Source organism: Sturnira hondurensis, unplaced genomic scaffold, assembly GCF_014824575.4.
Source record: "Sturnira hondurensis isolate 20B ecotype Veracruz unplaced genomic scaffold, ASM1482457v3 Scaffold0008196, whole genome shotgun sequence".
In the NCBI taxonomy this organism is placed as follows: Eukaryota; Metazoa; Chordata; class Mammalia; order Chiroptera; family Phyllostomidae; genus Sturnira; species Sturnira hondurensis.
Genome location: NW_028080827.1, coordinates 12,418,075 through 12,445,667, shown reverse-complemented (window position 1 = coordinate 12,445,667; position 27,593 = coordinate 12,418,075). Strand labels below are relative to the sequence as shown.

General features: G+C 38.4%; 2 protein-coding genes across 2 annotated transcripts in view; one reads left to right on the top strand and one right to left on the bottom strand.

Annotated features, from left to right (window-relative positions):
- Positions 1–5,448: 5,448 nt before the first annotated feature.
- ADAM10 (ADAM metallopeptidase domain 10) overlaps positions 5,449–27,593 on the top strand; it is a 126,290-nt gene continuing 104,145 nt past the window's right edge. Inside the window, exon 1 of the mRNA XM_037053985.1 lies at positions 5,449–5,774. Within this exon, the coding sequence (XP_036909880.1) occupies positions 5,720–5,774 (55 nt within the window). The 5' untranslated portion in view covers positions 5,449–5,719. The remainder of the gene's footprint in view (positions 5,775–27,593) is intronic.
- Positions 26,609–27,105, bottom strand: LOC118992260 (proteasome maturation protein-like). The gene has a single exon (XM_037053986.1). The coding sequence runs from the start codon at positions 27,032–27,034 to the stop codon at positions 26,609–26,611; it is 426 nt and encodes a 141-aa protein (XP_036909881.1). The 5' UTR covers positions 27,035–27,105.

Below are 27,593 nucleotides of genomic sequence, written 5' to 3'. Positions count from 1 at the left end.
TAAAAGTGAGGAGGAGACCTGGCCTGCTGGTACTCCTCCATTGGGTTGGAGCATTGTCCCATAAGTGGAAAGGTTGCAGGTTCCATTCCTAGTCAGGGCACACAGCTAGGCTGCTGGTTCGGTCCCCAGTCAGAGTTTGTGTGGGAGGCAGCAGATCCATGTTTTACTTTCTCATTTATGTTTTCCTCCCTTCACCCCTCCCTTGTCCTCTCTCTCAAAAAAAAAAATCAATGCGAATGTCTTTGAGTGAGGATAAAAATAAAATCTTTAAGAAAGGAGGAAAATCAGGAGAGAGCAAGGTCTTGGGTAACATGGAGACAGGAATTTTGAGGAAAGAGTGCTAATTGACCAAGAAGTCTGGTTAGACAAGGAGCGAAGGTGTACGGTAACATTCACGGCTAACCAGTCTTTCATGGCCCCAGGAAGAGTAACTTCTTGGGAATGATGGGAACAGAAGCAGATTGCAATGGATTGAGGTGAGGTTTGAAAGCAGGACCAGAGAGACTGGAATGAGAGACACTGTAGCAGTCTAAACAAGAAAATAATTCTGTGAATTGAAGTGACTGTAGTATGAAGGGAAGGATTACAGGCACAAGAAAGATAACGTTAGGGAAGAATCAATACCTGATGGCTGGTTATGAGTAGACAAGGAGAGCCTAAGAGAGTCTAAGATGATTCTAGTCTCCATCCCTGGTTACTGGGAGAGAAGTGGTACCATTCTCAGAAATAAGATGTTAAACATGTGGCATTTAGCATGACAGTGAGACATCCAGCCAGCAGTTAGATTACTAGGAGTTGTAAATTTAAAATGTGATTATTGAAACATTTACCACATTGGCTTCAAGTTGTACAACAAGCATTTCTCCATAGTATTACTTGTATATTAAACTGTACATGGCCATATGCTTACCACATAATTTCTCATTGTTAAAACTTCAGGACAGCCCTGGCGGGTGTGGCTTTATCCACTCTACTGTTTCCCTGAAAGTAGTTATCTCAATTAGTGTATTCTTCATTTCTGACTGTATATTTTTTTATGCTGCTGAGGTCCTCATTGAGTTCCCTGAGCATCCTTATAACCAGTGTTTTGAACTCTGCATCTGATAGATTGTTTATCTCCATTTCACTTGGTTCTTTTTCTGTAGTTTGGATCTGTCTTTCATTTGGGCCATGTTTCTCTGTCTCCTCATTTTGACAGCCTTCCCCTGCATTTGTTTCTCTGTATTAGGTAGAGCTGCTTGGACTCTGTGTCTTGATAGTGTGGCCTAATGTACTCAGTGTCCTGTAGGGTCCAGTGGCACAGCCTCCCCTCTCACCCAAGCTGGGTACTCAAGGTGTGCCCCCTGTGTGGGCTGAGTACACCCTCCTCTTGCAGTTGAGGCTTGGTTGTTGTTGGCAGATCGATGGGAGGGATTTACCCAGGCCAGTCAGCTGCAAGGTTTGGCTGTCATCACTTGTCACCAACCTCTGCTCTCTGTGGAGGATCGGTTGTGCAGGGGCAAGGTGGTGGTGTTTTGATGTGATCTGTAGCCATCCACTGGGTGCACTGCCCTTGGAGTTTCCCGGGTGGTGTAGGACAAGGTCAGTTTCTCCCCCCCCCCCCATGTGTTTTGCCCAGGGCCACCTTGCCTGAGCCCTAAAGCAATCTGAGATGGCTGCCACTTGTGCTGGGCTTGGAGATTCCCAGGCGAAGCCAAGCTGTGAATCTAGGCTGGCTGCTGCTAGTGCCAGGCCTGGGGTCCACTGAGGGCAGGAGTTGCTTGTTTGAGAGGATTTAGGAAGTTGTGTAGCATGAGCCAGCCAGGACCAGCCATTCATATAAAAAAGCAGCTGGTTGGGCCCATAAGTTGGGTGGGAAGGCATTCTGGGGGACTTCCAAGGCGTGCCAAACAGTGTTAGCCAGGTTGATGGAGTCTCAGATATGCCACCAACCTGCCTGCTCTTTGGGTTGAGGGCCCAGAAAAAAGACAATGGCGTCTGCTTGTTTTGATGCCAACACCTCAGTTTCTCCCAGCATGACACTGGTGCCTTACCAGCTGCCACCCCAGCAGGGGTGAAGCTTGGAGGGAGCGAGGCTGAATAGGTAAGTCCATGTGTGGTTTCTTTAAGAGAAAGTGCTTGGGGCTCCAGAAATTTCTTCTACTGACTCAATCCCCACTGGTTTTTTCAGTCAGAAGTCATGGGGACTTACCTTCCTGGCACTGGAACTGTGGGCTGTGGGGTTTGGTGTGGGACTGGGACTCCTCACTCCTAAATATCCTTCTTGAATTTTTATCTACCACATATGGGTGAGGGACCAGAGGGTTCCAAGTCTGCATCCCTTCCATCAGTATGGATAGATGTTGTTTCTTTAATTCCCAGTAGTCAGACTTCTATTCAACTCACTTTCTGATGGTTCTGAGTGATAGTTGTTCTACATTTTAGTTGTGATTTTGTTGTGGTTATAAGAAGAGGCGAGCTATCTATGCCTATGCTGCCATCTTGACCAGAAGATTGGATCTTTTAAGAAAGGAAAAAAACTATTCATGAGATTCTGTCATTGTTTAATAATTTTATACATTTCATTACAAGTGGATGCTATTAATGAGCATTTTAGAACTGACTGTATTTTTGTGCTTACTCTTGTTGGAGCAAAACTATTATTGTTCATTTCTCAAACTAAAAATTAAAGAAACATGCTCTTAACTTAATGGTAATACATTGAAAAAATATTCAGAGCATGAGTACGGGGTTTCTAATATATTATTTGTATCCATATTATTAATATTTATATTTCCTAATTCAACTTATTTAAGCAAAATGCCAAATAGATGAAGAATATCTAATTGAAAACCATCAAAAAGTTGCCCTGGCTGGTGTGGCTCAGTGGATTGAGCGCGGGCCTTCGAACCATATGATCGCAATTCGATTCCCGGTCAGGGCACATGCCTGGGTTGCGGGCCAGTTCCCAGTGGGGGACCCACGAGAGGCAAGCATACATTGATGTTTCTCTCCCTTTCTCCTTCTCTTCCCCTCTAAAGATAAATAAATAAAATCTTTTAAAAAACCATCAAAAAGTTCTAGTTCATGAATTACAGGTTTCTTTTCTTATTCACCTTATGAATAAGTTTTGAAACTAGATAGTGGTGGTGGTTGCAGAACATTGTGAATTTACTACATACCACTGAATTGTTTACTTTTATTCATTTGATTGTAATTTTTTCATATTTATTGAGATATAATCAACATACTTCAATGTGTATGGTTAAGGTTTACATTGTGCTGATTTGATGTGCTTATTATAATGTAAAAGCATTACAACAATAGGGTAATTAGTTAACACCTCTCACATGAATACCATTTATTTTTTGTGGTGAGAACATTTAAGATCTACTCTCTTAGTAACTCTGAAGTATATAATACAGTGGTATTAACTATAGTCTCCCTGCTGTCCTTTAGGTCCCCAGAACTTACTCATTTTACAGCTGGACATTTGTACCCTTTGACCAACATCTCCCCACTTCCCCACTCCGTAGCCTCTGCTAACCAACCTTCTACTCTCTGTTTCTATGAGTTTGGCTCTTTTAGAGTCCACATATAAGTAAGAGAGATCACACAGTATTTGTCTTCTTTTATTTGACTTCTTTCTACCAGATTATTGCACTGAGGGTTCATCCATGGTGTCGAAAATATCAGGATTTCCTTTCTCATAGCTGAATGATTCCATTGTGTGTGTGTGGATGCGCACATCACATTGTCTTCATCCATTCATTCTTAGAAAAATACTTACGTTGTTTCAATATCGTGGGAATTGTGAATAATATTGCAATGGACGAGGGAGTCCAGACATCTTTTTGAGATCCTGATTTCATTTCCTTTCGATATACTGTATACTCCAAAGTGGTAATGCTGAATCATGATAGTTCTATTTTTGATTTTTTGAGGGACCTCTGTATTTTTTTTTCTGTCATGGTTGTAACAATTTACATTCCTACCACCTTTTCTCCACATCCTTGCCCATACTTGTCTTTTTGGTCATAGGCCTTCCAAAGGTCATAGCTTTTTGGTGCCTTGTTGTGGCTTTGATTTGTGTTTCCCTGATGATCAGTGGTATTGAGCATCTTTTCTTGTACTTGCTGGTCATCTGGATATCCTCGGGAGAATGTTTATTCAGTTCCTCTGCAGATTTTTAAATTGGATTGTTTGCTTTTTTGCTATTGAGCTGTGAGAATTCCTTATATGTACTTTGGATATTAACACTTTGTCAGATATTTGATTTGGAAATATTTTTTGTCATTCCAGAGGTTGCCTTTTTATTTTCTTGTTTCTTTTGCTGTGCAGAAGGTTTTTGCTTTGATGTAGTTCCATATATTTATTTTTGCTTTGTTTGTGCTTTTGGTGTCATATACAAAAAATTATTGCCAGGACTGCCCTGTCCAGTGTGACTGATTGTTGGGTGTGGTCCTGCAAAACAAAGTGTCACGGTTTGATTCTGGGCAAGGGGCCAGATCCCTAGTTTGGGGGCAGGGGTCATGCAACTGATTCACGTTTCTCTCCCTTTTTTTCTCCCTCCCTCCCTCCCCTCTCACTAAAAGTAAATAAATAAAATCTTTTCAAAAATCATTGCCAGGACCAACGTGAAGGAGCTTTTCCAGTTTTTAAAAAAAGTTTTATGTTTTCAGGTCTTTTCCTTAAATCTGTAGTACAGGAAATACAAATTTAAGTAACGAAAGTGAGTTACTAAGACACCAAATATAAACTTTAAAGAAGCTAGGAAGTTGAAGTGAGGGAGATTTGAGCGTTCTCTTCAGAGGCTGGACAAAATGGTAAAGAGGACATTTTGGGGGGCTGGAGATTTAGGACCTTTGTGGTTCAGGCTGCGAACTTTTAGAACGGCTAAGAACAGGTCTGTGACACAAATTTGTAACAAGCTCCCAGAAATGTGCCTTAGGCTGTGTTTTTCCTTTCAGATGCTTTCGGGTCTGAACATTTGTGTTCAGATCACAGGTGGCTGTCACCAGTATAACTACTGCTTGTTGGTACTTTGCTTTTGTTTACTTATTAACTGTCGTGCGGCACTACAGGCCAAAAAATAAACAAAAAAATCTCCGTTTCTTGTGAAGTTAAGAAGTGGGAACCTGCTGCTTGACATTCTTCACTCTCCCATTTTTCGCCTAACGCAGTTGCCAGCAGCTTTAAGAAGTAGCATAGCAAGGTCCGCGAAGACACGCTCCCGCCGGAGTGGAGGCGGAGCCAGAGGAAACCCCGCCTCCCAAACCCAATCCCAGCTCCCTGCTGGCGGACAGGAAGCAGCGGCGGGCTTAGCAGCCCGGGAACTGGCCTCCATGCGCATGCGCGCACCCCCGGGGTGCCTGGGGGAGGGGGAGGAGCGGGAGGAAGGGGTGCGGCTCCGCGTGCCCGTTGGGCGCCCAAGCGTCACGTGGTGAGGAAGGAGGCGGAGGTCCCGGTTTTGGGGAGGGCGATTGAGAAGAGGAAAGGAGCGAGGGAAGGAAAGCGGGGAAGGGAGGAAGGAAACGAACGAGGGGGAGGGAGATCCCTGTTTTGGAGGAGCTGAGAGCTTTGCCGGCCCCTGAAGTGGAGCGTAAGGACGGTGCTCCGCCGTTTCTCCTGCCGGGGAAGGTCCCGGCTTCCCGTGGAGGCTCTGGACCAAGCCCCTTCAGCTTCTCCCTCCGGATCGATGTGCTGCTGTTAACCCGTGAGGAGGCGGCGGCAGCGGAAGATGGTGTTGCTGAGAGTGTTAATTCTGCTCTTCTCTTGGGCGGCGGGGCTGGGAGGTGAGGCACGACCTGAAGCGCCGGGGGCGCCGTGACCCCCGCGGACTGCGCGGCGGCAGCGGCGGCCCTGCCCAGCACACCCCAGTCGTGCGGTTCGGAGGGCGCGTCAGTCAGCCCCGCCGGCCGGCGGCGCCACTCCGGCGCGCAGCGCTCCCGGCTCCCTATTGTCCCTCGTACCCCGACCGCGTTCCCTTCTGCGTCGGGCCGAGGAGGCTCAGAGCCTCCTGCGAGGCCTTCCCTGCCCCCTACCGCCCGGGTGGCACGGAATGTGGGGGTCGCTTTCCACAGAAGCAAAGTCGGGAGATCCGGGTCTCCAGGCGGTAGCCGGGGAGCCCAGGCCGGTGGCTCCATCCCTCCAGCCTGTACGCTGGGCTCCTGGGCGGGCAGCCACCGCGGGGCCAGCAGTCTCTGTCGTCCTGATTCCGCGTTCATTCTTTTTACCCTTCTGTCCTCATCCCTTCCCCGGTGGGTGATTCCGAATTCTGCTCCGCGAAAAAGGACCGCTTTGCAGGCTCTTGGGAAGTTGCGCGATTTGTGCGGCTGGGCTGGTGAATTGTTCTTTACCAGGGGTGGCGGTCCAGACCGACCCGGTTCTGCAGAGGGTCCGCCGGTGGAGGGGTAACAACAGTCTGCTGCTTGTCTGAGCTAAAAGGCTTCCGTTCTGCCCTGTCTGTGTCCGAGTGGAGAGATCGCTGGAGGGTGTGTTCATGTTCAGTGAAAACATTCTGTTGCCCAGGGGAAAGGGTTTGGTGGGGAGAAGGTACAGTGTTTCTGGATATTCTCTGATCTGTAGGCTGGATTGGGTTTTTTGTCACTTAGAGCGACGGTCCCTGGGTGACCCAGCTTGAAGAGTTTTCTTAAACTATCAGGAGGAGTAGACATTCGGGGTAATTGTCAAAACAGAAGCAATGCCTGACTTCCCAAAGTGGAGTTAAATTTATTAAAAAGATGCAGTTTCTTGATTACGTGGGTTTTGAAGACGATGTTTGTTTCTATTGTATCGTAGGACCAGTTGCATCATTTTGTTGTGTAAAGTGCTTTGTTTTAGGTAAACTTTTTGACTTGCCCAAAGTATGCTTAAATACCGTGATGTGTTTTTAGAAGTATTGGATAGAAAAGATTTCCGGAATGCTTTAGATGGGTATACCTTAATTTGATAATTTAGAAAATATCTGAATATTTAGTGTAGTATATTGCTTTTCTTTTGTCATTTTGACTTATGGTTGCAGAGCTCAGCATATTTTTGTCCTGTATTCTGCTTAGTCCGAGGTTGATAACTTTGTTGATAACTTCTCTCTGTCTTTTAACTTTTGTGATTATGGTAAGGAGTTAGACTCTGATAGTGTCTAAGGTAGTAAAAGGTACGATGGATACTTGAGGTACTTTAAATTACTGATTTAGTATATAAACTGTCCTTTATACATAAAGAATGAAACAGAAAAGAAACTAGTGTAGTCTGATGGTCGAAGAAGATAAAGTAACAATTTTTGTGGGTAAGCACCTTATTACACAAACATTTTCTAAATTCAGAACTCTGGAGTCATTTATAAAGTATTATTTTGCATTAAACATTGGTTAAAAGGCTTGTTACATACAAAGACATTTGTTTTAAGCAGAACTTTAAAAAACTTTTGATTTTAAAATTAGCACTAAGATTGTAGCTTTTGGGTACATGGAGCTATTTATAATCTTATGGCAATATTGTGTATTATTTTAATCGATTAATCTGAAATATGATCAAGTTTGTAAGAAGTTTAAATGATGAGTTATGCAGAAAAGAATATGTTCAAATAGACTATTTTAATTGATGAGCAAATGAATATGTTTGTGTAGATTAGGAGAATTAGTGGAAATAGGGATTTAACGTGAAAGTGTAAATAATTTTAGGTACTTAATAAACCCTTTTTAGTTCCTTCCCCCTTCCGATTTATCAATCACTGGTTTGTATTAATTTTTTTTGCTCATGGGTAACTGGAAGAGATAAAGTGTTTAGAATTATAAAATTTAAACTTTCCTAGTGCTGCCCATTTGTAGCGCATGTCCCAGCCTATGCTGTATTTGTAGGAAGATAGAGTAAAATTTCTAGAGTTCATTTAAGTGTCTATGTAGACATGTACTCAAATATACACATAAAATGCTTTTCTTTATTCTTTGTAGCCACATTAGAAATTTATTTGACCTATTTTTATGAAACATAGCCCAAATAATTTTTATGTATGTGTGATTATTATTTTTAACACAAATATGCTGGATAGTTGATGTCTTTTAAAAAATAATTAGTGTTTCAGGGGTCAAAAGGTATTTTTAGCAGTAACTTTAATCCCATAGCATTTGGTTTGATGAAATTATACATAAAATGAACTTTAGAGTATGATTTTTTTATATTTAGAAATGTGGTATAAATACTTTATACCATGCATTCTGTAGAAATAAGTTTCTGAAAGTTTGGCCCAAAGTGTTAAAAGTATTTCTTTCACTTCTACCAGCAAGTAAGAATCTACGAAATTAATAAAAGAGACAGACATTTTGTCTTTATCTTCAAGGATCTCTGGCTCTTTATCTTTATAACTGAAGATTGATAATCCAGTTAGCCGTATCACTTTAAGTGGGCCAGTTTCTTATAGCATGCTGCGAGAATTTTTAAAACATGCAGTACCTGACTATTTAGTCATGTGCCTACAGATGAAAAAGGTTGAAAATCCTGCCCTAAATTAACAGTATCTTCTCTGTGTATGTAAGGGCCTCTCTGTGTAGCAGGGGTTGAGGGCAATGGACATGGCAGGCAACTTGTCTTTTGATGTCCTTTTTATAACTTCCTAAGATCTTCAAGTGTGTTTATTATCTGGTATCTTAAATTTTCCTAAGGACTCGCATGGTTGAGTAGGGAGAGTAAGGGCCATTGTGATAGAAGTTTTACTTTTCAGCATTTATGAGAGAGGTGGTATTTTACAGTTGAAGAAACAGACTTGAAGAAAGTTTTTCTAGCATCATCCATTCAGACCCACGCCAGTTTGACCTCAAAGCCTGAGCTTTTTGCCGTTATCTCCTCATACATTTTGAAAGCAGTTTTCACCCATTAGCTTAGAAGTGACCTCTGGACTGAATCACCTTAGAGATATGTTTTGTTTCAACTAGTGATCAACATTGAAAAATTGGGAAATTTCTCAGTGAAGTTCCTGGATTTTTGGAATTTTGGGGGAAGACTTGAAAATCCAGGCACTACTAGGCTGTATTTCTTTTTGGAGTTGAGTGGTGGAGCTGTACGGGCTGCCCTCTTTAGACTTGGCGTGTGCTTACCAATCAGTGCAGTTCCCATCATTTTTGCTGATAATACACCTGGCTTACTTCACTCATTTTTGTTACCTGCCTGGGTCCTGTAAGAATGCTAATTGCATCTCTGCCTTGACTTGTTTTTGCATGGATGACTCCAAACTTTCAAATACATATATTTTTTGACTGACCTCTTATCTAATGTATGTGTGTATAGTAATTATTTTTCATAGTCTTAAAACTTGTTAAAAATGGACATATTTTTATCTAGCTTTAGGTTATTAAATATTATTTAAAATCTCTGTTTTCATAGTGCCAACAATTTGAAGGTCTTAAAGAATGATGGTTATAGTTTTTCCCAGTAGGTTTAGCTTAGTGAGCAAATAAATAAGAAAGCATTTCTTCTTCTGCTGGGATGACACTCTCAGAAGATGGATTGAGGGTCATGTCAGTAAAAACTTAGACTTTTCTCTTTTGAAGAATGGGCAATAAATATAAACTCTGCTTTTGAAAGTAAGAACATTGAAATGAAACAATAAATTCAGCAATAAGTTACGTTTTTCTTACCTTGTTGGGAGTTGACAGGTTCAGATATCAGAAGATTCCCATATAATAAATCTCGGACTGGACTTAAAATGGTGGCCTTTGTAAAAAATTTTATTATTTTTATTTTAAAAAGATTTTATTTACTTATTTTTAGAAAGGGAGGAAGGGAGGGAAACATCAATATGTGGTTGCCTCTCACGCGGCCTCCACTGGGGACCTGGCCCCGCAACCCAGGCGTGGCCCTGACTGGGGATCAAACCTACAACCCTTTGGTTCGCAGCCTGTGATCAATCCGCTGAGCTATATAGCAGCCAGGGCTGGAAAAAAGAATTATTGCATGATTGATTTGAGAGGGAGGGAAGGGGAGAGAGACAGACAGACAGACACTAACTTTTGCATTTATTTCTGCTTCTTGTATGTGCCCTGACCTGAGATTGAACTCGAAACCTTGTGCACACTCTAACCAGCTGAGTACCAACTGAGCTACCTGTCCAGGGTGTGACTTTTTTCTGATAGAAGTTTTTCTAAGAAGCACACATTTACTGTGTCCTTAAAAGGGACTAAATTTAATCTTAAATGAGTGAGGTTCAGTATAAGAACAACTTTATTGTTCTGTGTTCTATTGTATTTTCTATTTTTATTTTTTAGAAACAATTGAAATGAGCATTCTAAATTTATTCTAGGTGATTGTGCTTGTCATTGCTGCAGCTGGTTTTAATAGTATTTTCAACTTTGGGTTACATGTCCTGGCTTGCTTGCAAACCTTGAGGATATCACTTTTTAATTCATTGTTTCTAATATATTTTCTGTGGGAAAAGTAAATAATCATACTTGACACACTTTTATGTAAAGTGGAATACATGAGCTTTAGATAAGTTTTTTTTTAATGTATATCTTTTGGTTTTATAGGGTTTAGTGTTGAGGTTGCCCTGTTCTTTTACATTCTTAACAATTGGGATGATGATGTACTGTTTTGCTAGTTAGAAGTGAGATGAAGTAGAATGGAGAGAAGAAACTGGTGAATGACCAGCAAGACATAGCAAACAAAATACACAATTGTTTGGTTGCCTGTGGATCATTTCCTAGATGTGAATCTTCAAGTACTCTGATTTGAATCTAATATATTAGGTTACTGATATTAAACATACCCTAAAATGTACACTTACATTACTGTATCCTCTATAGGAATGTGAGTTGTAAGTTAAGAGAAAGTATTCTCTGTATTTAAAGGAAAGTATTAGGTAAAAAAGTATTTAAAGGAAATATTAGATAGAAGGAAGATGACAGAGACTCTGGATACTGTGTTTTATTGTTTGTAGTAAGTAGCTGTTGTGTGTTACAGTTTTGGTGACTTTGTGATTTGTATAAAGTTAAATTTTTAGTCTTTGCATTGTATCACATTCTAATGGTTAGAAAAATTTTGTCATTTTTGGAGGTATATTTTTGGTATGCCTTAGCTTAAAACATAGTTTATGGGGAGCACCAGAAATGGAGTTTGTGTGTGTGTGGAAAGGTTTGGGTGCAGGGAAAGGGGAGTCATTGGACATAACTACTGGCATGAAGTTTTAGTGAGGGGCCTAGGTGTCCATTGAGTGGGGAGACAAATTGGACATAGGAGAGGCTGTGGACAGAGATATACAAAGTAATTTCCAGTCAGAGCCCTAAGTCACAGCACAGACACTAAAATTGTAGGAATTTATTTGCATTTGGTCTGTTTTCACATGGACAACCGAATGTGACGTGCTTGGGTAAAGAGCCCCATTTTTTTTATTTTACTTGATTTTATTTTTCTATTAAAGGAGATACTGACTGATGATTGTTAGTGATTCTTCCAAGCAACTCTTCAAAAAAGTATGCATGTTCTGAATAAAAATCTGCCTAGTTTAGCTGTCAATTTTTATGCTAGGAAAAGGAAGCATTGTTAAAGATAAGTGGAAAACCTAATAGTCCTAGTGGTTAGATTTCATTGAGGGTAGTAACATTTCTATCCCGCTGAGTGAAGGCTTTGCCTTAGTACTAGTGGGGACAGTTCTGTCCTAGCTAGGTTGCAGGAAACAGCAGTATAATACTGAGAACAGTACTCAGGAATGGGCACTCTCTTTGATAATGTGTGAGTTTATTCTGAACTACAATTCCAACTGAACATTGTGAGAATGTGTACAGAGAGAAAATGCTGTTTAGTTATCAGAATTTATTGTATGTCTCCAGCTGGTAGGAGTCATGAAGGCACAGTCATGAGTGAGAAGGAGAGTAAAAATCGCTAAGTGTAGACAGAAATGCCAAGATAGAAAATATAGTTCTATTTATGTATTGTAATTGCAGTTGACATGAGGCTTTATTAAGCTGAAGAGACATCAGCTAGTTTGGAAAAGCTTTTTGAAAGGAGAGGCTTATGGTATAGTAAGATGCTAGTAGGTTTACTTGACTGGAGTAGAGATTCCGTGGCAGGAAATAAGGGGGAATGCTACCTGGGCTAGGATAACCAGGACTCTATGATTATTCACATTCAAGGTCATACTAACTGAGGTAGAGTATGATACAGTAAGGAATAAATTAGATGCTGGATGAACTGGGTGATTGAATCCTGGATTAGGTAGTGATAATAGAAATAAGTAAGGATAGAACAAATGACATGGAAGAAGAATTGGTAAAACTTGGCAAATGTTTAATGTGAAGATGAAATGTATTGAGTGCTCATTCTGTTGTTGAATTTAGACCTTAGACACTGTTGCATTTGAGAATGTGGTTTTATAGAACCTCGAGGACCTCAATCTTTGCAGTTGAAAATATCTAAGATTTTGAATCTTGATAGAAGGTTATGGGTTGGGATATGTGACCAAGTCTGGGATTTTATCCTGCGTGCAAGCTAATACTTTTGTTGGGGATTGGTTAAAACTTTGCACAGCCCTTCAGTAATCTGTGGCTAGTTGTTTGTGAAGCACTGCCCCTGAGAGTTGGAAGATAGAAGTTTGGTGAATTTGAAGTGGAGTGGAGCAGTTACATTTAATGATGTATTAGCAAGTACATACGTTTTTACTTTAAAAGTGTATCTTTACTTTCCTTAAGCTGGAATTATGCTTTTTAGTTCAAGAATATGCTTGATACTCTTGATTATATGTGAATTATGAACTTCCTATTTCAGAGACAAATTGGGGACAAAGAATGTGATCTTGAGGCAACTGTACATATATGATTTGTGGAGCAGAATGTTTTTTCATTGGTCTTTGCTTGCATTGATGATTGCAAGGGGTACATGCATATATGTTTTGAGCTCTGAACTTTGGATTTTGTCTTCAAAAGAATGCAGATAGAATCCTACGTTTACGTGTTGAGTGAAATATTATAAGGTGAGCCAAAAGTCCATATGGTTTTTTTCCATACAAATAAAAGACACATTTTTCATTTTCACCAGTAACTTTATTGATCTGGATATTTTGAGTATGTTGGTTATCTCCTGCATGGTATAATGTTGGTTGTTCTCAATTAATGTCTTGATTTGATTGCTGTCAACTTCAGCTGGTCTACCTGACTGGAGCATCACAAACTTTACAAACCACTTTTGACATGTTTGATCAGTCACAGTACCTTCTCCATATACTGCACATCTCTCTCTCTCTCTCTTTTTTTTTTGGGCGTTCCAGTTGTGTTTTTTACCTTTCTTGAAATAATAAAGCATAATATGCTGAAAATGTTGGGTATTTTCTTCCATCTTCAGTATTAAAATGGCTACACAAAAATTCACTAGTTTTGATAAGTTTTTTAACATGTATGCTGTCTCAATATAATTTAACAAAATTGTTTTGAATGAAGTTAAAGACAACTAAGCATTATTTAAGCCATCTTACAGAAAAAAACAAACTTTTTGGCCAACCCAGTAATTTACTATCTTTTAAAACTTTAAAAAAATTTATTGATTTTAGAGAGAGAGAAAGGAAGGGGGAGAGAAAGAGAGGGATGGAGAGAAAGAAACATTGATTTGTTGTTCTACCCATTTATGCATTCTTTAGTTGCTTCTTGTATGTGCCCTGGCTGCAGGATCGAACCCATAACTTTGGTGCATCGGGGTGATGCTCCAACCAGCAGAGCCACCTGGCTAGGGCACTGTCTCTTTTCCTAAGAATTAAACGGGATAAGTTTGCAAAAATACTGAAGAGATTGTAAAGTGCTATGCAAACATTATTAAAATTATGGTGTTCCTGGGCCTACTTTTGTTTGGAATCTGTTAGTTACAAAATACAGATGGATAAAATATATTTATAAAATTGAAATACTAGAATATCATTAGCAAACATTAGAAAATAGAATTTAAGAAAATTTCTAATCCTTTCTCCAACACAGTTTTATTGCTTTTAATACTAATCTTTCAGTCTTTTAAAATGTCTATTATGAATTTACATTATACAATTTATGCAGTTTTGTATTCTATGAAAAATTAACATGTAGCCCTGGCTGGTGTGGCTCAGTGGATTGAGTGCCCACCTGCAAACCAAAGGGTCACTGGTTTGATTCCCAGTCAGGGCTCATGCCTGGATTGTGGGCCAGGTCCCCAGAAGAGGGTGTGCTAGAGGAAACCACACATTGATGTTTCTCTCTCTCTCTCTTTTCCCCCCTCTCTAAAAATAAATAAATGGAATCTTTAAAAATTACAAAAAATTAACATAGTTAAAACATATGTAAAGCATACACTAAAATATTCATAAGTGATCTAGAGACAGTTTTGGTTGTCACAACAGGAGGGGTGTTACTGGCATCTGGTGGGTAGAGGTCAAAGATGTAGCCAGACATCTTGACAATGCACAGGACAGACCCCCCCACAATAAAGAATCATCTGGCCAAAATGTCAGTAGTGCTGAGTTTGAGAAACCCTGCTCTAAAGGAAATTTGAGTCATTGTCCTTTTTTGTTTTCCGTTGTTTCTGATAGCTTGCTGTTTTAATTGATTACTTAAATTTTGTAAGTTTCCCACATTCCTGTCCTGTTCAAGCCTTCCTTTCCCAGTGCTCTACACTGCAGTTCTAAAACATTTACTCGATCCTGTATCTTCCAGCACTTCCCATTCTTATCTTCATTGTGCAGTTTATAGTAGGGGGGAAATCTGATTGTGTTAATTTATATTAGTGATTGAATGACCAATAGTCCATAAGGATTATTTAAAAACCCACCTTAATCCGAGAAGACCTATGGATTAGAAGGATTTTAGTTTCTGTGGGGAAAGATATTTTGAGGTACTCAAATCAGCAACTTACTCTGCAAATCTATCTTCAGAATTAGTTCTACCCAGTTTCAACTTTTCTCAATTTTATTCAAAGTTTTAACTCATAAGTCCTCAACAATTTCCATATCTTTTTCATAACTTTGTTTCCCCTTACCTTACTGTCATCAATAGTGCCTTTGGCAAAGTTGGTTTTATTTACCCATCCATATTTCCTAGAAGGTGGCAGAGGCAGATGGGATATAATAAAGGAAAAGGGTGAAGTAATAAGAGTGGGTTTAGGATGAAATGCAAGGTCTCGGTCAGGTAGAGTAGTGACTGGATCCATTTGTGTGTGTGTGTGTGTGTGTGTGTGTGTGTGTATGTGTATGTGTTTTACTTAGGTGGGTTTAAAGTCACAGTCCTTTATATGGGTTGCTGTCTATTTGTGCCTGCAGTTTATTGAAATGGTATTAAGGCATTTCAAATTAGCATAGAAATTTATGTACATATTTCAATTTTTGGATTTTTAAGTTGTATTTTATAAGTTAGTGGTAGAAATAATACATTTAGTAGGTTTTAATCGTTGATGTTTTGTGTTCTTTGTGATTGGTGATTGGTTTAGTTTATAATTTAAAAGTGAATGGCTCATTTTAGCTTCTGATCCAGCTAGCTTTATTTTTAATTCTTAGAGACTAGTTTATCTCAAAAAGGGGGTGTGTTGAAATACACTTATAATTATAGACACACCCTCTTATCTTGAACCTTCACTTGTCACTGTTACGTGTAGATATTGCTTGTAGAAAATGACTGGTTTCTAGTGAAGAAATGGGTACCATGGCTTAAAATTGAAGTTACATTGTAGAAGTAGTGTTTCCAAGAGTGCAGTAAAGGCACATAAGTATCATTGAAATATAGGACATGATAGTGCCCAGAAGCCTACCTTTGTCCTACAACAGAACAGTTTGTTAGTGGTATTCAGTGCTTCAATATCATAGTGAATACATACCAAATATAAGAAGCATTGGTCAATGCAGTGTGATGCCTAAGGCACAGTTGATGACTCAAGTTCTAGGAAATGTCCTCTTATGTTGGAGTAAAATGCTCTGGGTACCTCCTTTTAAAATTATGCAAGTTGAAAACAACTTGATTACAAGTAATTTTTCTGAGGAATGAAAATGTGCCATCCTTAGTTTATTCTTACACATCCTCTCATTTATTGTAATTAAGTTTTTCTGTAAATAAGATCTGTAATGTCAAACATTTTTGCATATTTCTTTCTCCCATTCTTAAGATTATAGAATCAATGTTATTTAACACAGGAAAAAATTAAACTTACTTGTTATGTAATATTGTGTATCCCACACAAAGATGACGACATTGATCCATCATCAGGAAGCTATACTCTGTTGGCTGTTATTCTCCCAGTGTTAATGGAATTTTCATTCTATGTTTTTGCCTCATTCTTATTTTTAACTTAGACTGGAACAGAAGATTGTAGTTTTGGATTCAGGAGATGTTTGCAAATGTTTCAAGGGTAGGTAAGCATCTTACCTACCCTTGAAATATGTAAAATAATCATAAATAGCTAACATTTATGGGAAACTTACATATGCCAAGCACTATTCTTAGGGCATTTTGTATATTAACTCAATCTTCATAACATCTCTATAAGATAGGTTCTGGTATACTTATTTTATAAAAATGGGAGCAGGTTCGGGAAAGCCAGTATTTGAATATAGTCAGCCGGCTCCAGAATTCTTGCTCTTAAATGCCATACTGCCTTTTAGAAACATATCTTGTAGTATTTGCGCTATTTGACTTTTGGTCAGTTAAGTTCTTTCACAAAAGGTATATTTTTTGACATTAGAAAATGTTTATAATTAAGGGGGAAGCACTTTATAGGACATTTATGCGCACAATATTATTTCAGTTTTGTTACAGCTATATTTATGTATTGTGTTTATTTTTGAAAAAACTTGAGGATAGATACTAAATCTCTGGATGGTGAAGCATAAAGTACCTGTTTCTACACTAATCACTTTTGTATGAGAAAAAATAATTTTCTTTTAAGGCAGGTTACCATTAAAAAGTTATAGGGAATATGAGTGCGGGCCTGTGAACCACACGATCACTGTTCGATTCCCAGTCAGGGCACATGCCTGGGTTGCAGGCCAGTTCCCAGCAGGGGACTCACGAAAGGCAACCATACATTGATATTTCTTTCTTTCTCTCCTTCCCATCCCCTCTAAAGATAAATAAAGAAAATCTTTTAAAAAGAAGTTATAGGAAATAAAAGTTAGGAAATAAAAATTATAGGAAGTTATAGGAAAGTTATAGGAAATAAAAATACATTTGGCCCTGTGTATCTGTATGTTTAGCATCTACAAATTCAACCAACCACAGATTGAAAATATTCAGGAAAAAAATCTCAGCAAGTTCCAAAATCAGAACTTGAATTTGCCATGTGTCAAGCACTACACTACACTTAATCCAGGCAAATGAAGTGATGTGTAGGCATTCCCTTCTATATGCTATATGCAAATAATAGATTGTATGCAAATACTATGCCATTTTACATAAGAAGGTTAACATCTGTGGATTTTGGTATTTGTGGGGGGTTGTAGAACCAATCCCCTGTGGATGCTAAGGAACAACTGTACTGTTCTCAAGTTGTAAAATAAGTGAAATTGTAAAATTTAGTCTCCTAAGCTCTTTTAGGAGACTTAACATTTTTTTTTCTACTTCTTACACCTCTGATCACTTTCCACTCTTGCATGTGGGTGGTTTTTTGATACTGCTTTTCTTTGCACCAGTTTTTCTTCTAAAATTTTGAACATTATTTATCTATTTTCTTTATCTTAATGTACAATCATTCATTCTTCTACCAGTTTTATATGTAGGCATTTGCTTGACACACTATATTAGTTTTTTTTCCTGTCTTAGAAACTTTTATACTTTCTGAAAGATTAGAAGTATATATAGTCCAACTAACATTTATATACCTTTCACTTAAATTTATTAATGGTTATCTTTTGCTACATTTGCTTTCTCTAAATACTCCCCCCTTAGCTGTGAACCATTTGAGAGTAAGTTGTACCCCTAAATACTTCAGTATGCATCTCATAAGGTTAAGGACATTGTCTTATATGATCAGGAAGATTATTTTCTCTTTCAGTTAAGTTTGGGGATGTTTAAATATCCTATGAAGCTTGTAAATACTAGGTACCATGTAAATTTGTTGTATGCTTTGGGACGGCCAGATTTCTAGCAACTACAACTAAGGACCGGAAAGTAAATGCTGTTGCTACGCATTATGTATAGGTATAATAAAGTAGGGAAAGGAGAAAGCATTGGCAGAATAACTGCACTGCAGGATGGAGCCCTTTTATGTAGTCACAATGATGCAATAACATATGATAGCATTGAGGTTATCGCATCGATATGATCTCTTAGGATAAAGATGTTAATAAGGGTGAGCCTACCCCAAGAAGATACTTAGGTGGAGGGAGAAATCAATAATAGTTTAAATGGAAAGATCTGACACATAGGTAAACTTCAATTTGCAGAAATTTTCCTCAGTGGAAGCTGTCATTTTCCACTGAAGTCAGATTACTAGCATACTGTACCCTAAGTTAAATGTATTTTATTCTCATCATTGTCAGGTAACAGAGCTGTTTGTTCATTGCTAAGGACTTTACATGAGAATATCTTCAGTGAGTATTCTATTCTTTATTAGAAGGGATAAAGTGAGTTATAGATTGCTGTCCTTTGAGTCCTTCCTGTTACTTTTCATGTCATTCATTTTGCCCTGCCTGGGTAATATATCAGAGGGATAAAAGAAGCTCCAGGTCTATATTCAGGGACAGAGCAGGACTCGTTTGTTTTTTTCCATTGTTGTTATTTTCTTTTTTAATACTAGATTTGTGGGCTATATTTCCTTTCATACAAATCTACTTCGTATAAATAAAGGATTTAAATTAAAGGGAAAAATAGTCTACATTATGAAATACAAATTATATATTAACTTAAATAGCAACGGATCTTTGGAAAATGTAGTTTCTATGCCTGCACTTAACTTATTAGTTGCTTTAAATAACCCATAATATGCTGGTGACCTGCTTATTTTTATCTCTAGTTCAACTTCCTTGAAATCCAGACTCCTGTATGCCAACTACATCTCTAGTTAGATGTCCAATGGGCATCTCAAACTTAACGTCACCAAAACAAACCTCTGATTCCATTATCTTTAGCCTTTTGCCCTGTAGTCTTTTCCATCTCAGTAAATGGGAGCTCAGTTCTTCCCTAGCTCAGGACAAAAACTTGGTTATCCTTGGTTCCTGCCTTTTATACCTTGCATGCAGTCTTGTTAGCTCCTCCTTCAAAGTATATGCAGATTTTGACTACTTATCACTAGCTCCACTGCTACTACCCTGATTGATACAGGCCAACATCTATTTCATTTAATTACTGTAAAACCTGCTAACTGTTCTCCCAGTTATCTTGATCTCCCAGTCTCTTCTCAACAAAGCAGTCAGTGTGATCTGTTCAGAAGCTATTTGGTCAGGAACATGTACTAGCCAATTTTATATGTTAAAATGGTAAGTTTTATGTTATGTGAATTGTACCTCAATGAAGCACATGATAACAAAATAAATTAATGAAACCCCATTTAGTGGCTTACTATTTTAAGGAAAAGCCAAAGTTCTTATAGAGTGGCTCGTGTGGTGCTACCTGATATACATGTATACTTACATACTTATCTTCCTAGGGCCTGCACAGTTCTTCCTCCTTGTTTGTTTCTGAAGTAGTGGTAAAATACACATAACATAAAATTTATCATCATGACCACTTTTTTAAGAGTGTTCTTCAGTAGCATCAAGTATTTTGCTCTTTCTCTTTTAAGTCTTTGCTCAAATGTTAGGTGTTCCTATTATAGCATATAAAAATAATAACTCCTTTTGCACATTCAGTCTGCTTAACCTGCAGTCATGACCTGTATTGTTTGTTTTATTGTCTGTCTCCTTTTCTAGAATAAAGCTTCATGAGGTCAGTAACTTTGTCTTAGTCACTGCTATATTCCCAGGACCTAAAACAACACCAGGCATTTAATAGGTGCCATTATATGTGTTGAGTATGTAGATGACTACTGGACTACTTGCACTTTTTATAAATTACATAAGAATTAGGAGTTTCTAAGTATGTCTGGAAATACTTGGCTTCTAAGTCTTTTAATTTAGTTGACTTTAAAATGGAATGAAATTATCATTTTTGTTAGCGTATTTGAGTATTTTTAGGTGCTCTGTTAGTTAAAAAATTAGGTAGGTTGAGTGAGTTATATTCTCTATAAAAACTAAGCTACTTTTTTCAACTACTGTGTGCTCCTATTTTTAAAAAATGTTATTTTAAAAGCACTTGACAATTGTCATTCAGTATAAAAATTGGACTAAAAGGGGAAATGTGAAATATCTTTATGGTTTTCTGATTATACCCAATAAAACTTGTAAACTTTACTATGTTATTAATGTGAAACTTTAAGAAACCCATTTCATTTATAGTATATTTATTATTTTTAATATATTTTATTGATTAGGTTATTGCAGTTGTCCCATTTTTTTCTCCCCTTTCTTCCTTTTTGCCTTGCAACCCCCCCTCCCACCAGCATTCCCCCGCCTTAGTTCATGTCCATGGGTCATATGTATAAGTTCTTTGGCTTTTCCATTTCCCATACTATTCTCCCCCTGTCTATTTTGTAGCTACCATTTATGCTTCTTATTCCCTGTACTTTTTCTCACATTCTCCCCACTCTCCCTCCCCACTGATAACCCTCCATGTGAGCTCCATTTCTGTAATTCTGTTCCTGTTCTAGTTATTTGCATATTTTGTTTTTGGTTCAGTTGTTGATAGTTGTGAGTTTGTTGTCATTTTACTGTTCATAGTTTTGATCAGCATCTTTTTCTTAGATAAGTCCTTTTGACATTTCATATAATAGAGGTTAGTGATGATGAACACCTTTGAATTTACCTTATCTGGGAAGCACTTTAATCCCCCCTTCCATTCTAAATGATAGTTTTGTTGGAGAGAGTAATCTTGGATCTAGGTCCTTGCCTTTCATGACTTCGAATACTTCTTTCCAACCTCTTCTTGCCTGCAAGGTTTCTTTTGAGAGATCACCTGGTAGCCTTATGGGAACTCCTTTGTAGGTAACTGTCTCCTTTATCTTGCTGCTTTTAAGATTCTCTCCTTTTTTAAAAGATTTTATTTATGAATTTAAGAGAGGGGAAGGGAGGGAGAAAGAGAGAGAGAAATGTGGGGTTGCCTCTCATGCCCCCTACCTGGGACCTGGCCTGCAACCCAGGCATTTGCCCTGACTGGGAACCAAATTGTGATCATTTGGTTCCCAGACCAGAGCTCAGTTTACTGAGCCACACCAGCCAGGGCTTCTCCTTATCTTTAATCTTGGGTAATATAATTATGATGTGCCTTGGTGTGTGCTTCCTTGGCTCCAACTTCTTTGGGACTCTCTAAGCTTCCTGGACTTCCTGGAAGCCTATTTCCTTTGCCAGATTAGGGAAGTTCCCCTTCATTATTTTTTCAAATAAGTTCTCAGTTTCTTGCTCTTCCTGTTCTCCCTCTGGTACCCCTATGATTTGGATATTGGAATGTTTAAAGTCCTGGGGGTTCCTAAGTCTCTCCTAATTTTTTAAAATTCTTGTTTCTTCATTCTATTCTGGTTGAATGTTTATTTCTTCTTTATGTTCCAAACTGTTGATTTGAGTCCCAGTTTCCTTCCCATCACTGTTGGTTGGTTCCCTGTACATTTTCCTTTATTTCGCTTTGCATAGCCTTCACTTCTTCCTTACTTTGTGACCATATTCAATCATTTCTGTGAGCATCCTGATTACCAGTGTTTTATACTCTGCATCTGATAGGTTGGCTATCTTCTCATTGTTTAGTTCTTTTTCTGAGCTTCTGATCTGTTCTTTCATTTGAGCCATATATTTTTGTTTGGCAGGCCTGGTACATAGTAAGGGGCGGAGCCTTAAGCATTGGCCAGGGCAGGGCAATCCAGGTGGATGCTTTGTGGTCCCCAATGTGGGGGTCAGAGAGGGAACAGTGCCGCTTGCTGTGCTCTCAGAGACTTTTAGTCACTTCCCCCACTACCCACAAGCAAATTGGGCCCTTTTGATGCTGATTCCCCAGGTGGGTGGGTATGTGTTTGTTCTAGGACCCTATGGGTTTTTTTAATTCTCCTATGAGTCTAGGAGGGTCTCCGGCTGCTGCAACCTCCACAGGTTTTTACAGCCAGAGGTTTTGAGGCTTTATTTCCTTATGCTGGAACTCTGGGTTGTGTGGTCTCTCTTGCCCCCAAGTTGTTTCTCCTAGTTTATCTGCATGCAAATATGGGACTACCTGGTCAGCCAGCCACCACCTTGCCTGCCCTGGTCCTCCATCAGCCTCTGTCTTGCCACTAGTCCTCTCTGCCCTCCTGCCTGTCTTCGCCCCTCCTGCCCTTCCTATTGGTCTGGATGAATGTTTCTTTAATTCCTTGGTTTTCAGACTTCCATACAGTTCAATTTTCTGGCAGTTCTGTGTGGCAGCCACCCTGCTTGGGGAAGATGCTGTAGGCAGAGGAACAATAAGGAGACTAATGTGGGTTAATGCACATAGCAAGGGGAGAGTGGTAGAAGATAAGGTGAGACAGAGAGTGGGGTGGAGTAATGCAGCCCCTGGTAAGGGTCATGTTCAGCCTTGTAAGCCCTGGCTAGGACTTGGAGCAGTTGAGAAACCTTTGGAAGGTTTTGAGTAGAGTAGTGACACCATACGACTTTACCTAAACATTACTCTGACTATTGTGTGAAAAGTAGACTGTAGGGGGCATGAATGGAAGGAAAGAGGGCAGTTATTTGTCATGGTTTTTGATTTCCCAGAGCCTTTTGAACTTTACTGTGTTTGACACATTTTCAGCCCTGTGAATTCCATCTCTCCTTAATTTGCAACTAGGACACCGGCATTTAACTAGTGTTCTGAACTAGGCTCCTGTAATCAGAAGCATCACCGGAGACCTGAATTCTGAACTGAGCACATGTTTGCTTGCTCAAGTTCTGCCAGTAATGTGCATCTTTCAGACAATTATGAAAAATGTTCTTCCTGGTTGTTTTAACTTTGTGTTTCTGGTACAAAAGTGACATTGGAGAGGGAGAGCAGTGTTAGGTGTTTTTCACATGAAATTTTTAGGGTAATTATGGTTTATATTTCTAGCTTCTGGGGACATCTGGCTAATCTTGAGAAAGATAGAAGTGGTGAAGGTTCCGGTATTGTCAAGTAATAGAATGTTACTTCAAATAAGATAATATTGTATGAGAAGTATGGGAATTGAATACTATCATAATGGGTTAGGGTTAGGGAATGCTTTAGTATATATGAAAAAAATCTGTGGATTCTGGGTCAGATTTCCTTTGTGGGATTTGCATATTGATTTTCAGGAAACAAAATCTTGATTTCTATTTGTGTCTGGTACTATATTATAGAAGCAATGATAATGTTTGTACTAAGTCACAGATATTTTTGGATTGATGAAACATGGGAGAGTCTAGCAAGTAACAGCATCAGGAGTAGTGTAGTCGAATAGGAATTAGAGTAGACTAGTAGGCAGCTTAGAACTAGGGAATCAAGAAGATCTGTAACAAGAGGAGATCAGATAACAAAGGTGAGTAGATCAGAGGCTAAGCTCTGTTTAGATACAGTTAAGGAGATGGGTGAATATTTAACTGCATCAGTGAGATTTGGTGATAGAGCTGCACTCTATCCCTATTTTTTGAGCTTTTGATTGGTTGCTAGATTATAAGAATAAATCTCAGTTGAATAGGTCCAGACTCTGCATGTGAGACCTGGCAATTTTATGGTGTCTGACGGAGCTATATAGTGTAAGCATTGGAGATTGGCATGGGTTCCTGTAAACTGTCAGTTTCAATCACTAGCTCTGGAAATCAAATACATTATATATTTTTCATCTATTAAAAATATTCTGTGGTATTCCATTACATGCTTTTTACATCTTAGGTAGATACCAATTTAGGTTTTGGAAGGTCCCTGCCATGTGCTGTATTTTGATAATTTTTTCCTTTTTAGTTTTTTTGGTAATCACATCAGAAATGTGAATCATGACTTAACTAGCCTTTGATGTGGGTAATAGAATTATTGTGGAAAAATCATGAAGTCATCAAAACCAAAATGATCTCCTTGGTATTGCCTCCTATTTGCTTTGTGATAACCATTGGGCTTTTTATATGTCTCTCAAACCTCAGTTTTCTTTCAAATGGGCTAATACTTCTGACTCTACATGCCTTTTGGGTTGATTAAATGAAAAAATGTGGAATGCTCGGCCTGGGAGATGGCATGTGCTAAATAAAGTTATAACATCCAATTTATATACATAGTTTAATACTTAAAAATAGTTTTTTGAGTTTGTACATTTTGAAATAATGGAACACATATTTAAACAAAGTAGGCATATGTAGTTATGGATTTTAAATTTTTTCATTTGAAGATGTGAAGCTTTAAAAACAAAAAAAATGTCTTTTAGCTAGATTTTCAGGTGAATTTTAAAATACTAGATTTCTAAAATAGGAATTGGAAGAAACAATATAGTATTAGTATTTTACATGAGGAAAAACTAAAGATATTTTTATTAAAGTCAGGAACAAAATAAAAATACCCTTACTGTTGATCAGCATAGTTTGGTGGTCCTAGTTAGTGTAGTAAGTTAAAAATAGATTTATATGGTTATCACAAAAAATTAAAACTGGCAAACCAGAGGATCGTGGTTCGATTCCCAGTCAGGGCACATGCCTGGGTTGCGAGCCAGTTCCCGGCAGGGGACACACGATACATTGTGTGTCCTCGGCAGAGGTAACCATACATTGATATTTCTCTCCCTCTCTCCTTCCCTTCCCCTCTAAAGATAAATAAATAAAATAAAAAAAAATTAAAACTGCCTTATGACCCAGCAGTTCCACTTCTGGGACTTTATCTGAAGGAATCCAAAACACTAACTCTAGAGGATATGTGCACCCCTATGTTCATTGCAGCATTATTTACAGTAGCCAAGATTTGGAAACAGCCCCACGGTCCATCAGTAGATGAATGAAGAAAAAAGTTGTACATTTACACAGTGGAATGCTACTTGCTGTAAAAAAGAAGGAACTCTTACCCTTCATGACAGGATGGGTGGACTGGAGAGCATTATGCGGAGTGAAATAAGACAGTCAGAGAAAGACAAGTACCATACAATTTCACTCATATGTGGAATCTACTGAACAAAAAGACCTAACAAGAAAAATAAAAACAGACTTTGAGAGAGCAGGCTGACAGCTTTTGGGAGTAGGGTTGGGTGGGGACTGTGGAGGATGGTATGGGGGGATAAATGGTGATTGATGGAGACTTAGGGTGGTGAATGTGAATAAATTCAATTAAAAATGGAAAAAAGATAGACTTATAAATAAATGAATAAATTATTTAAATATGAAAAGCAGAATCCACGGAGTGCTAGCGCCCTCCCTCCCCCCCAAAAAGAAGAATGTTCTTAGCAATCCACACCCAAATCATGGGACTCATGAATCCCCTATAGTGCAGCACATGGATCTTAGGTTAGAGCTGTTGAAGAGTTGAAAAAGATGAGTTGTAATCAGTCAACAGTAATGAAACTAAATGCTCAAGGGGCTTACTACAGATTTGATACCTGTTTTGCAGTGCTCTGCTTATTCAACTCTTGTTACAGTATGAAAACAGTGATGGAAAATAGGTAAAGAAGGATCATATAACTATGTTGCAAAAACAGTTGGCCAGCTGAAATTGGCCTATGGGCTGTAGTTTGCCTATGTCTATTATATATTATTTGGAAACTTTTTCTAATTAGTACATTACCTGTGATATTTAAGGTATTTTTTGCTTAAATAGTAGCACATGTGGTGCCCAGCCCTATTATGCTATTAAAATTTTAAGAGTATCCCTGGCTGGTGTGGCTCAGTGGATTGAGCACTGGCCTGTGGACTGGAAGGTTGCTTGTTCAACTTCCGGTCAGGGCACATGCCTGGATTGCTGGCCAGGTCCTCAGTTGGGGGCTTGCGAGAGGCAACTGAATGACGTTTCTCTCCCTCTTTTTCTTCTTCTTTCCCCGTTTCTCTACAATAAATAAATAAAATCTTAAAAAAATAAATCTTAGAGTAAAGCAAGTATGTGGAAAAAGAAGGAAATAGCTTCTGGTGGAAGTTAGGGAATTTCAGTATGCAGAAAAGTTGTAGAGCTTCTCAAACTTGCATGTGTGTACATATTACTCTGGTAACCAGGTAGTGCCTGAGTCACTTTGGGTGATCAGTAGATCAGGGGGAGCTCAAGATTCTGCATTGCTAATAATTTCCCAGGATATGTCTGTGTAGCTCGTCTCTGAAACAGTATGGATAGCAAGGTTCTGTGTCAGGAAAACACAAAATGCTGTGCTTAGAAGATTTAATTGGGTAAGGATTGAAACATCCACACACACATTTCCACTCTCAGTGGTAATACTTAATGAATGAATTTGTTATTTAAATGCATGGTGAATAAGTAGGTTTCCAGATTCTTTTTAGCTTTTTAGTTTAAATGTGGAGTTGGACCTTTAATATTGCTAAGAAGTTCTTGAAGTGGTGTAGTTGCCCCTTTCTCAGCTGGTGTTTTTCCTTTTTTTCCCCTTATGTGTCAGTACTTTTAATATTGTAAACATATAATTGTAGTAAAAAGACGATATAAACAAGATATAGCTCCTCCATTTTCATGATCAGTACACTGCATTACAGCAAATCAAGTTTATATTCCACCATTAGGTGTGGTTCTCCCATTAGTTCACTTTGTGATGGGTCATTAAGAATATCTTCAAATCCAGTAGTCTCATCATTACCCCTCAAAATATTCAGTGGAAAGTTTGAGCTTGGAAGAAATGGAAGACACTGAACCTGTTGCACTGCCTTGAATTCCATTTGCAATTTTAGTGCAGCACGTAGACCCTGGGTGTTTCTCAGTGTGGAAAAACTCATTTTATCTTGGTTGAGCTGGAAATTTTTTTCTGATAATTGAAGAGGATGACTGGGCAAAAGTTCATTTTTCACACGAGTGAAACCTTTTCGAAGAAGATCATGACTTTCAAAACGTCTACTTGCTGAAAGTTCTGTAACTGGAATACTGTCCTTTGGTTGAGATCCAGGTCCTCTGGTATTCATTTTCAGCTTGCTTTGTGAACAGTCTCTTAGCACTCTTAACCATCAGACAGCCTCAACTGCTACTTTTTATTGATGCTTGGTTTCTCCAAATGTCTTTTTTTTTAACCTGTGATCACTGGTTATTATTTATTCTTTTATTTCTCCCATCTCTTGCTATTATGTTTCCTAGGGTGTTTCCATAGTGGTTATGACGTTGGCTAACTAATATATGTCCTATTAACAAAAATACCATTATTTGTGAATAATAAGTCAATATAGGATGCATAATTCTTGGAGCCAAGTAGATTGTTGATTTCATTTATTTTATTGGAAGAAGACAAGTTGGAATGTTTTGAATTGTCTTTGTTTTTGATTCTGATCTTTTATTTTGAAAAATTTTATGAATTAGGGAAAAGTAAAAGAAAGATCAAATACCTATATACCTACCACATTGACTCAGTGTTTTCCTTTTTAATAATTTATTTTTTGAAGTATAATTTTCATAAAATTAGTTAATTTTGAGAAATGTTTATAGTCATATAACTGCTCTTTTAATCATAATATAGAACATGTACATCCA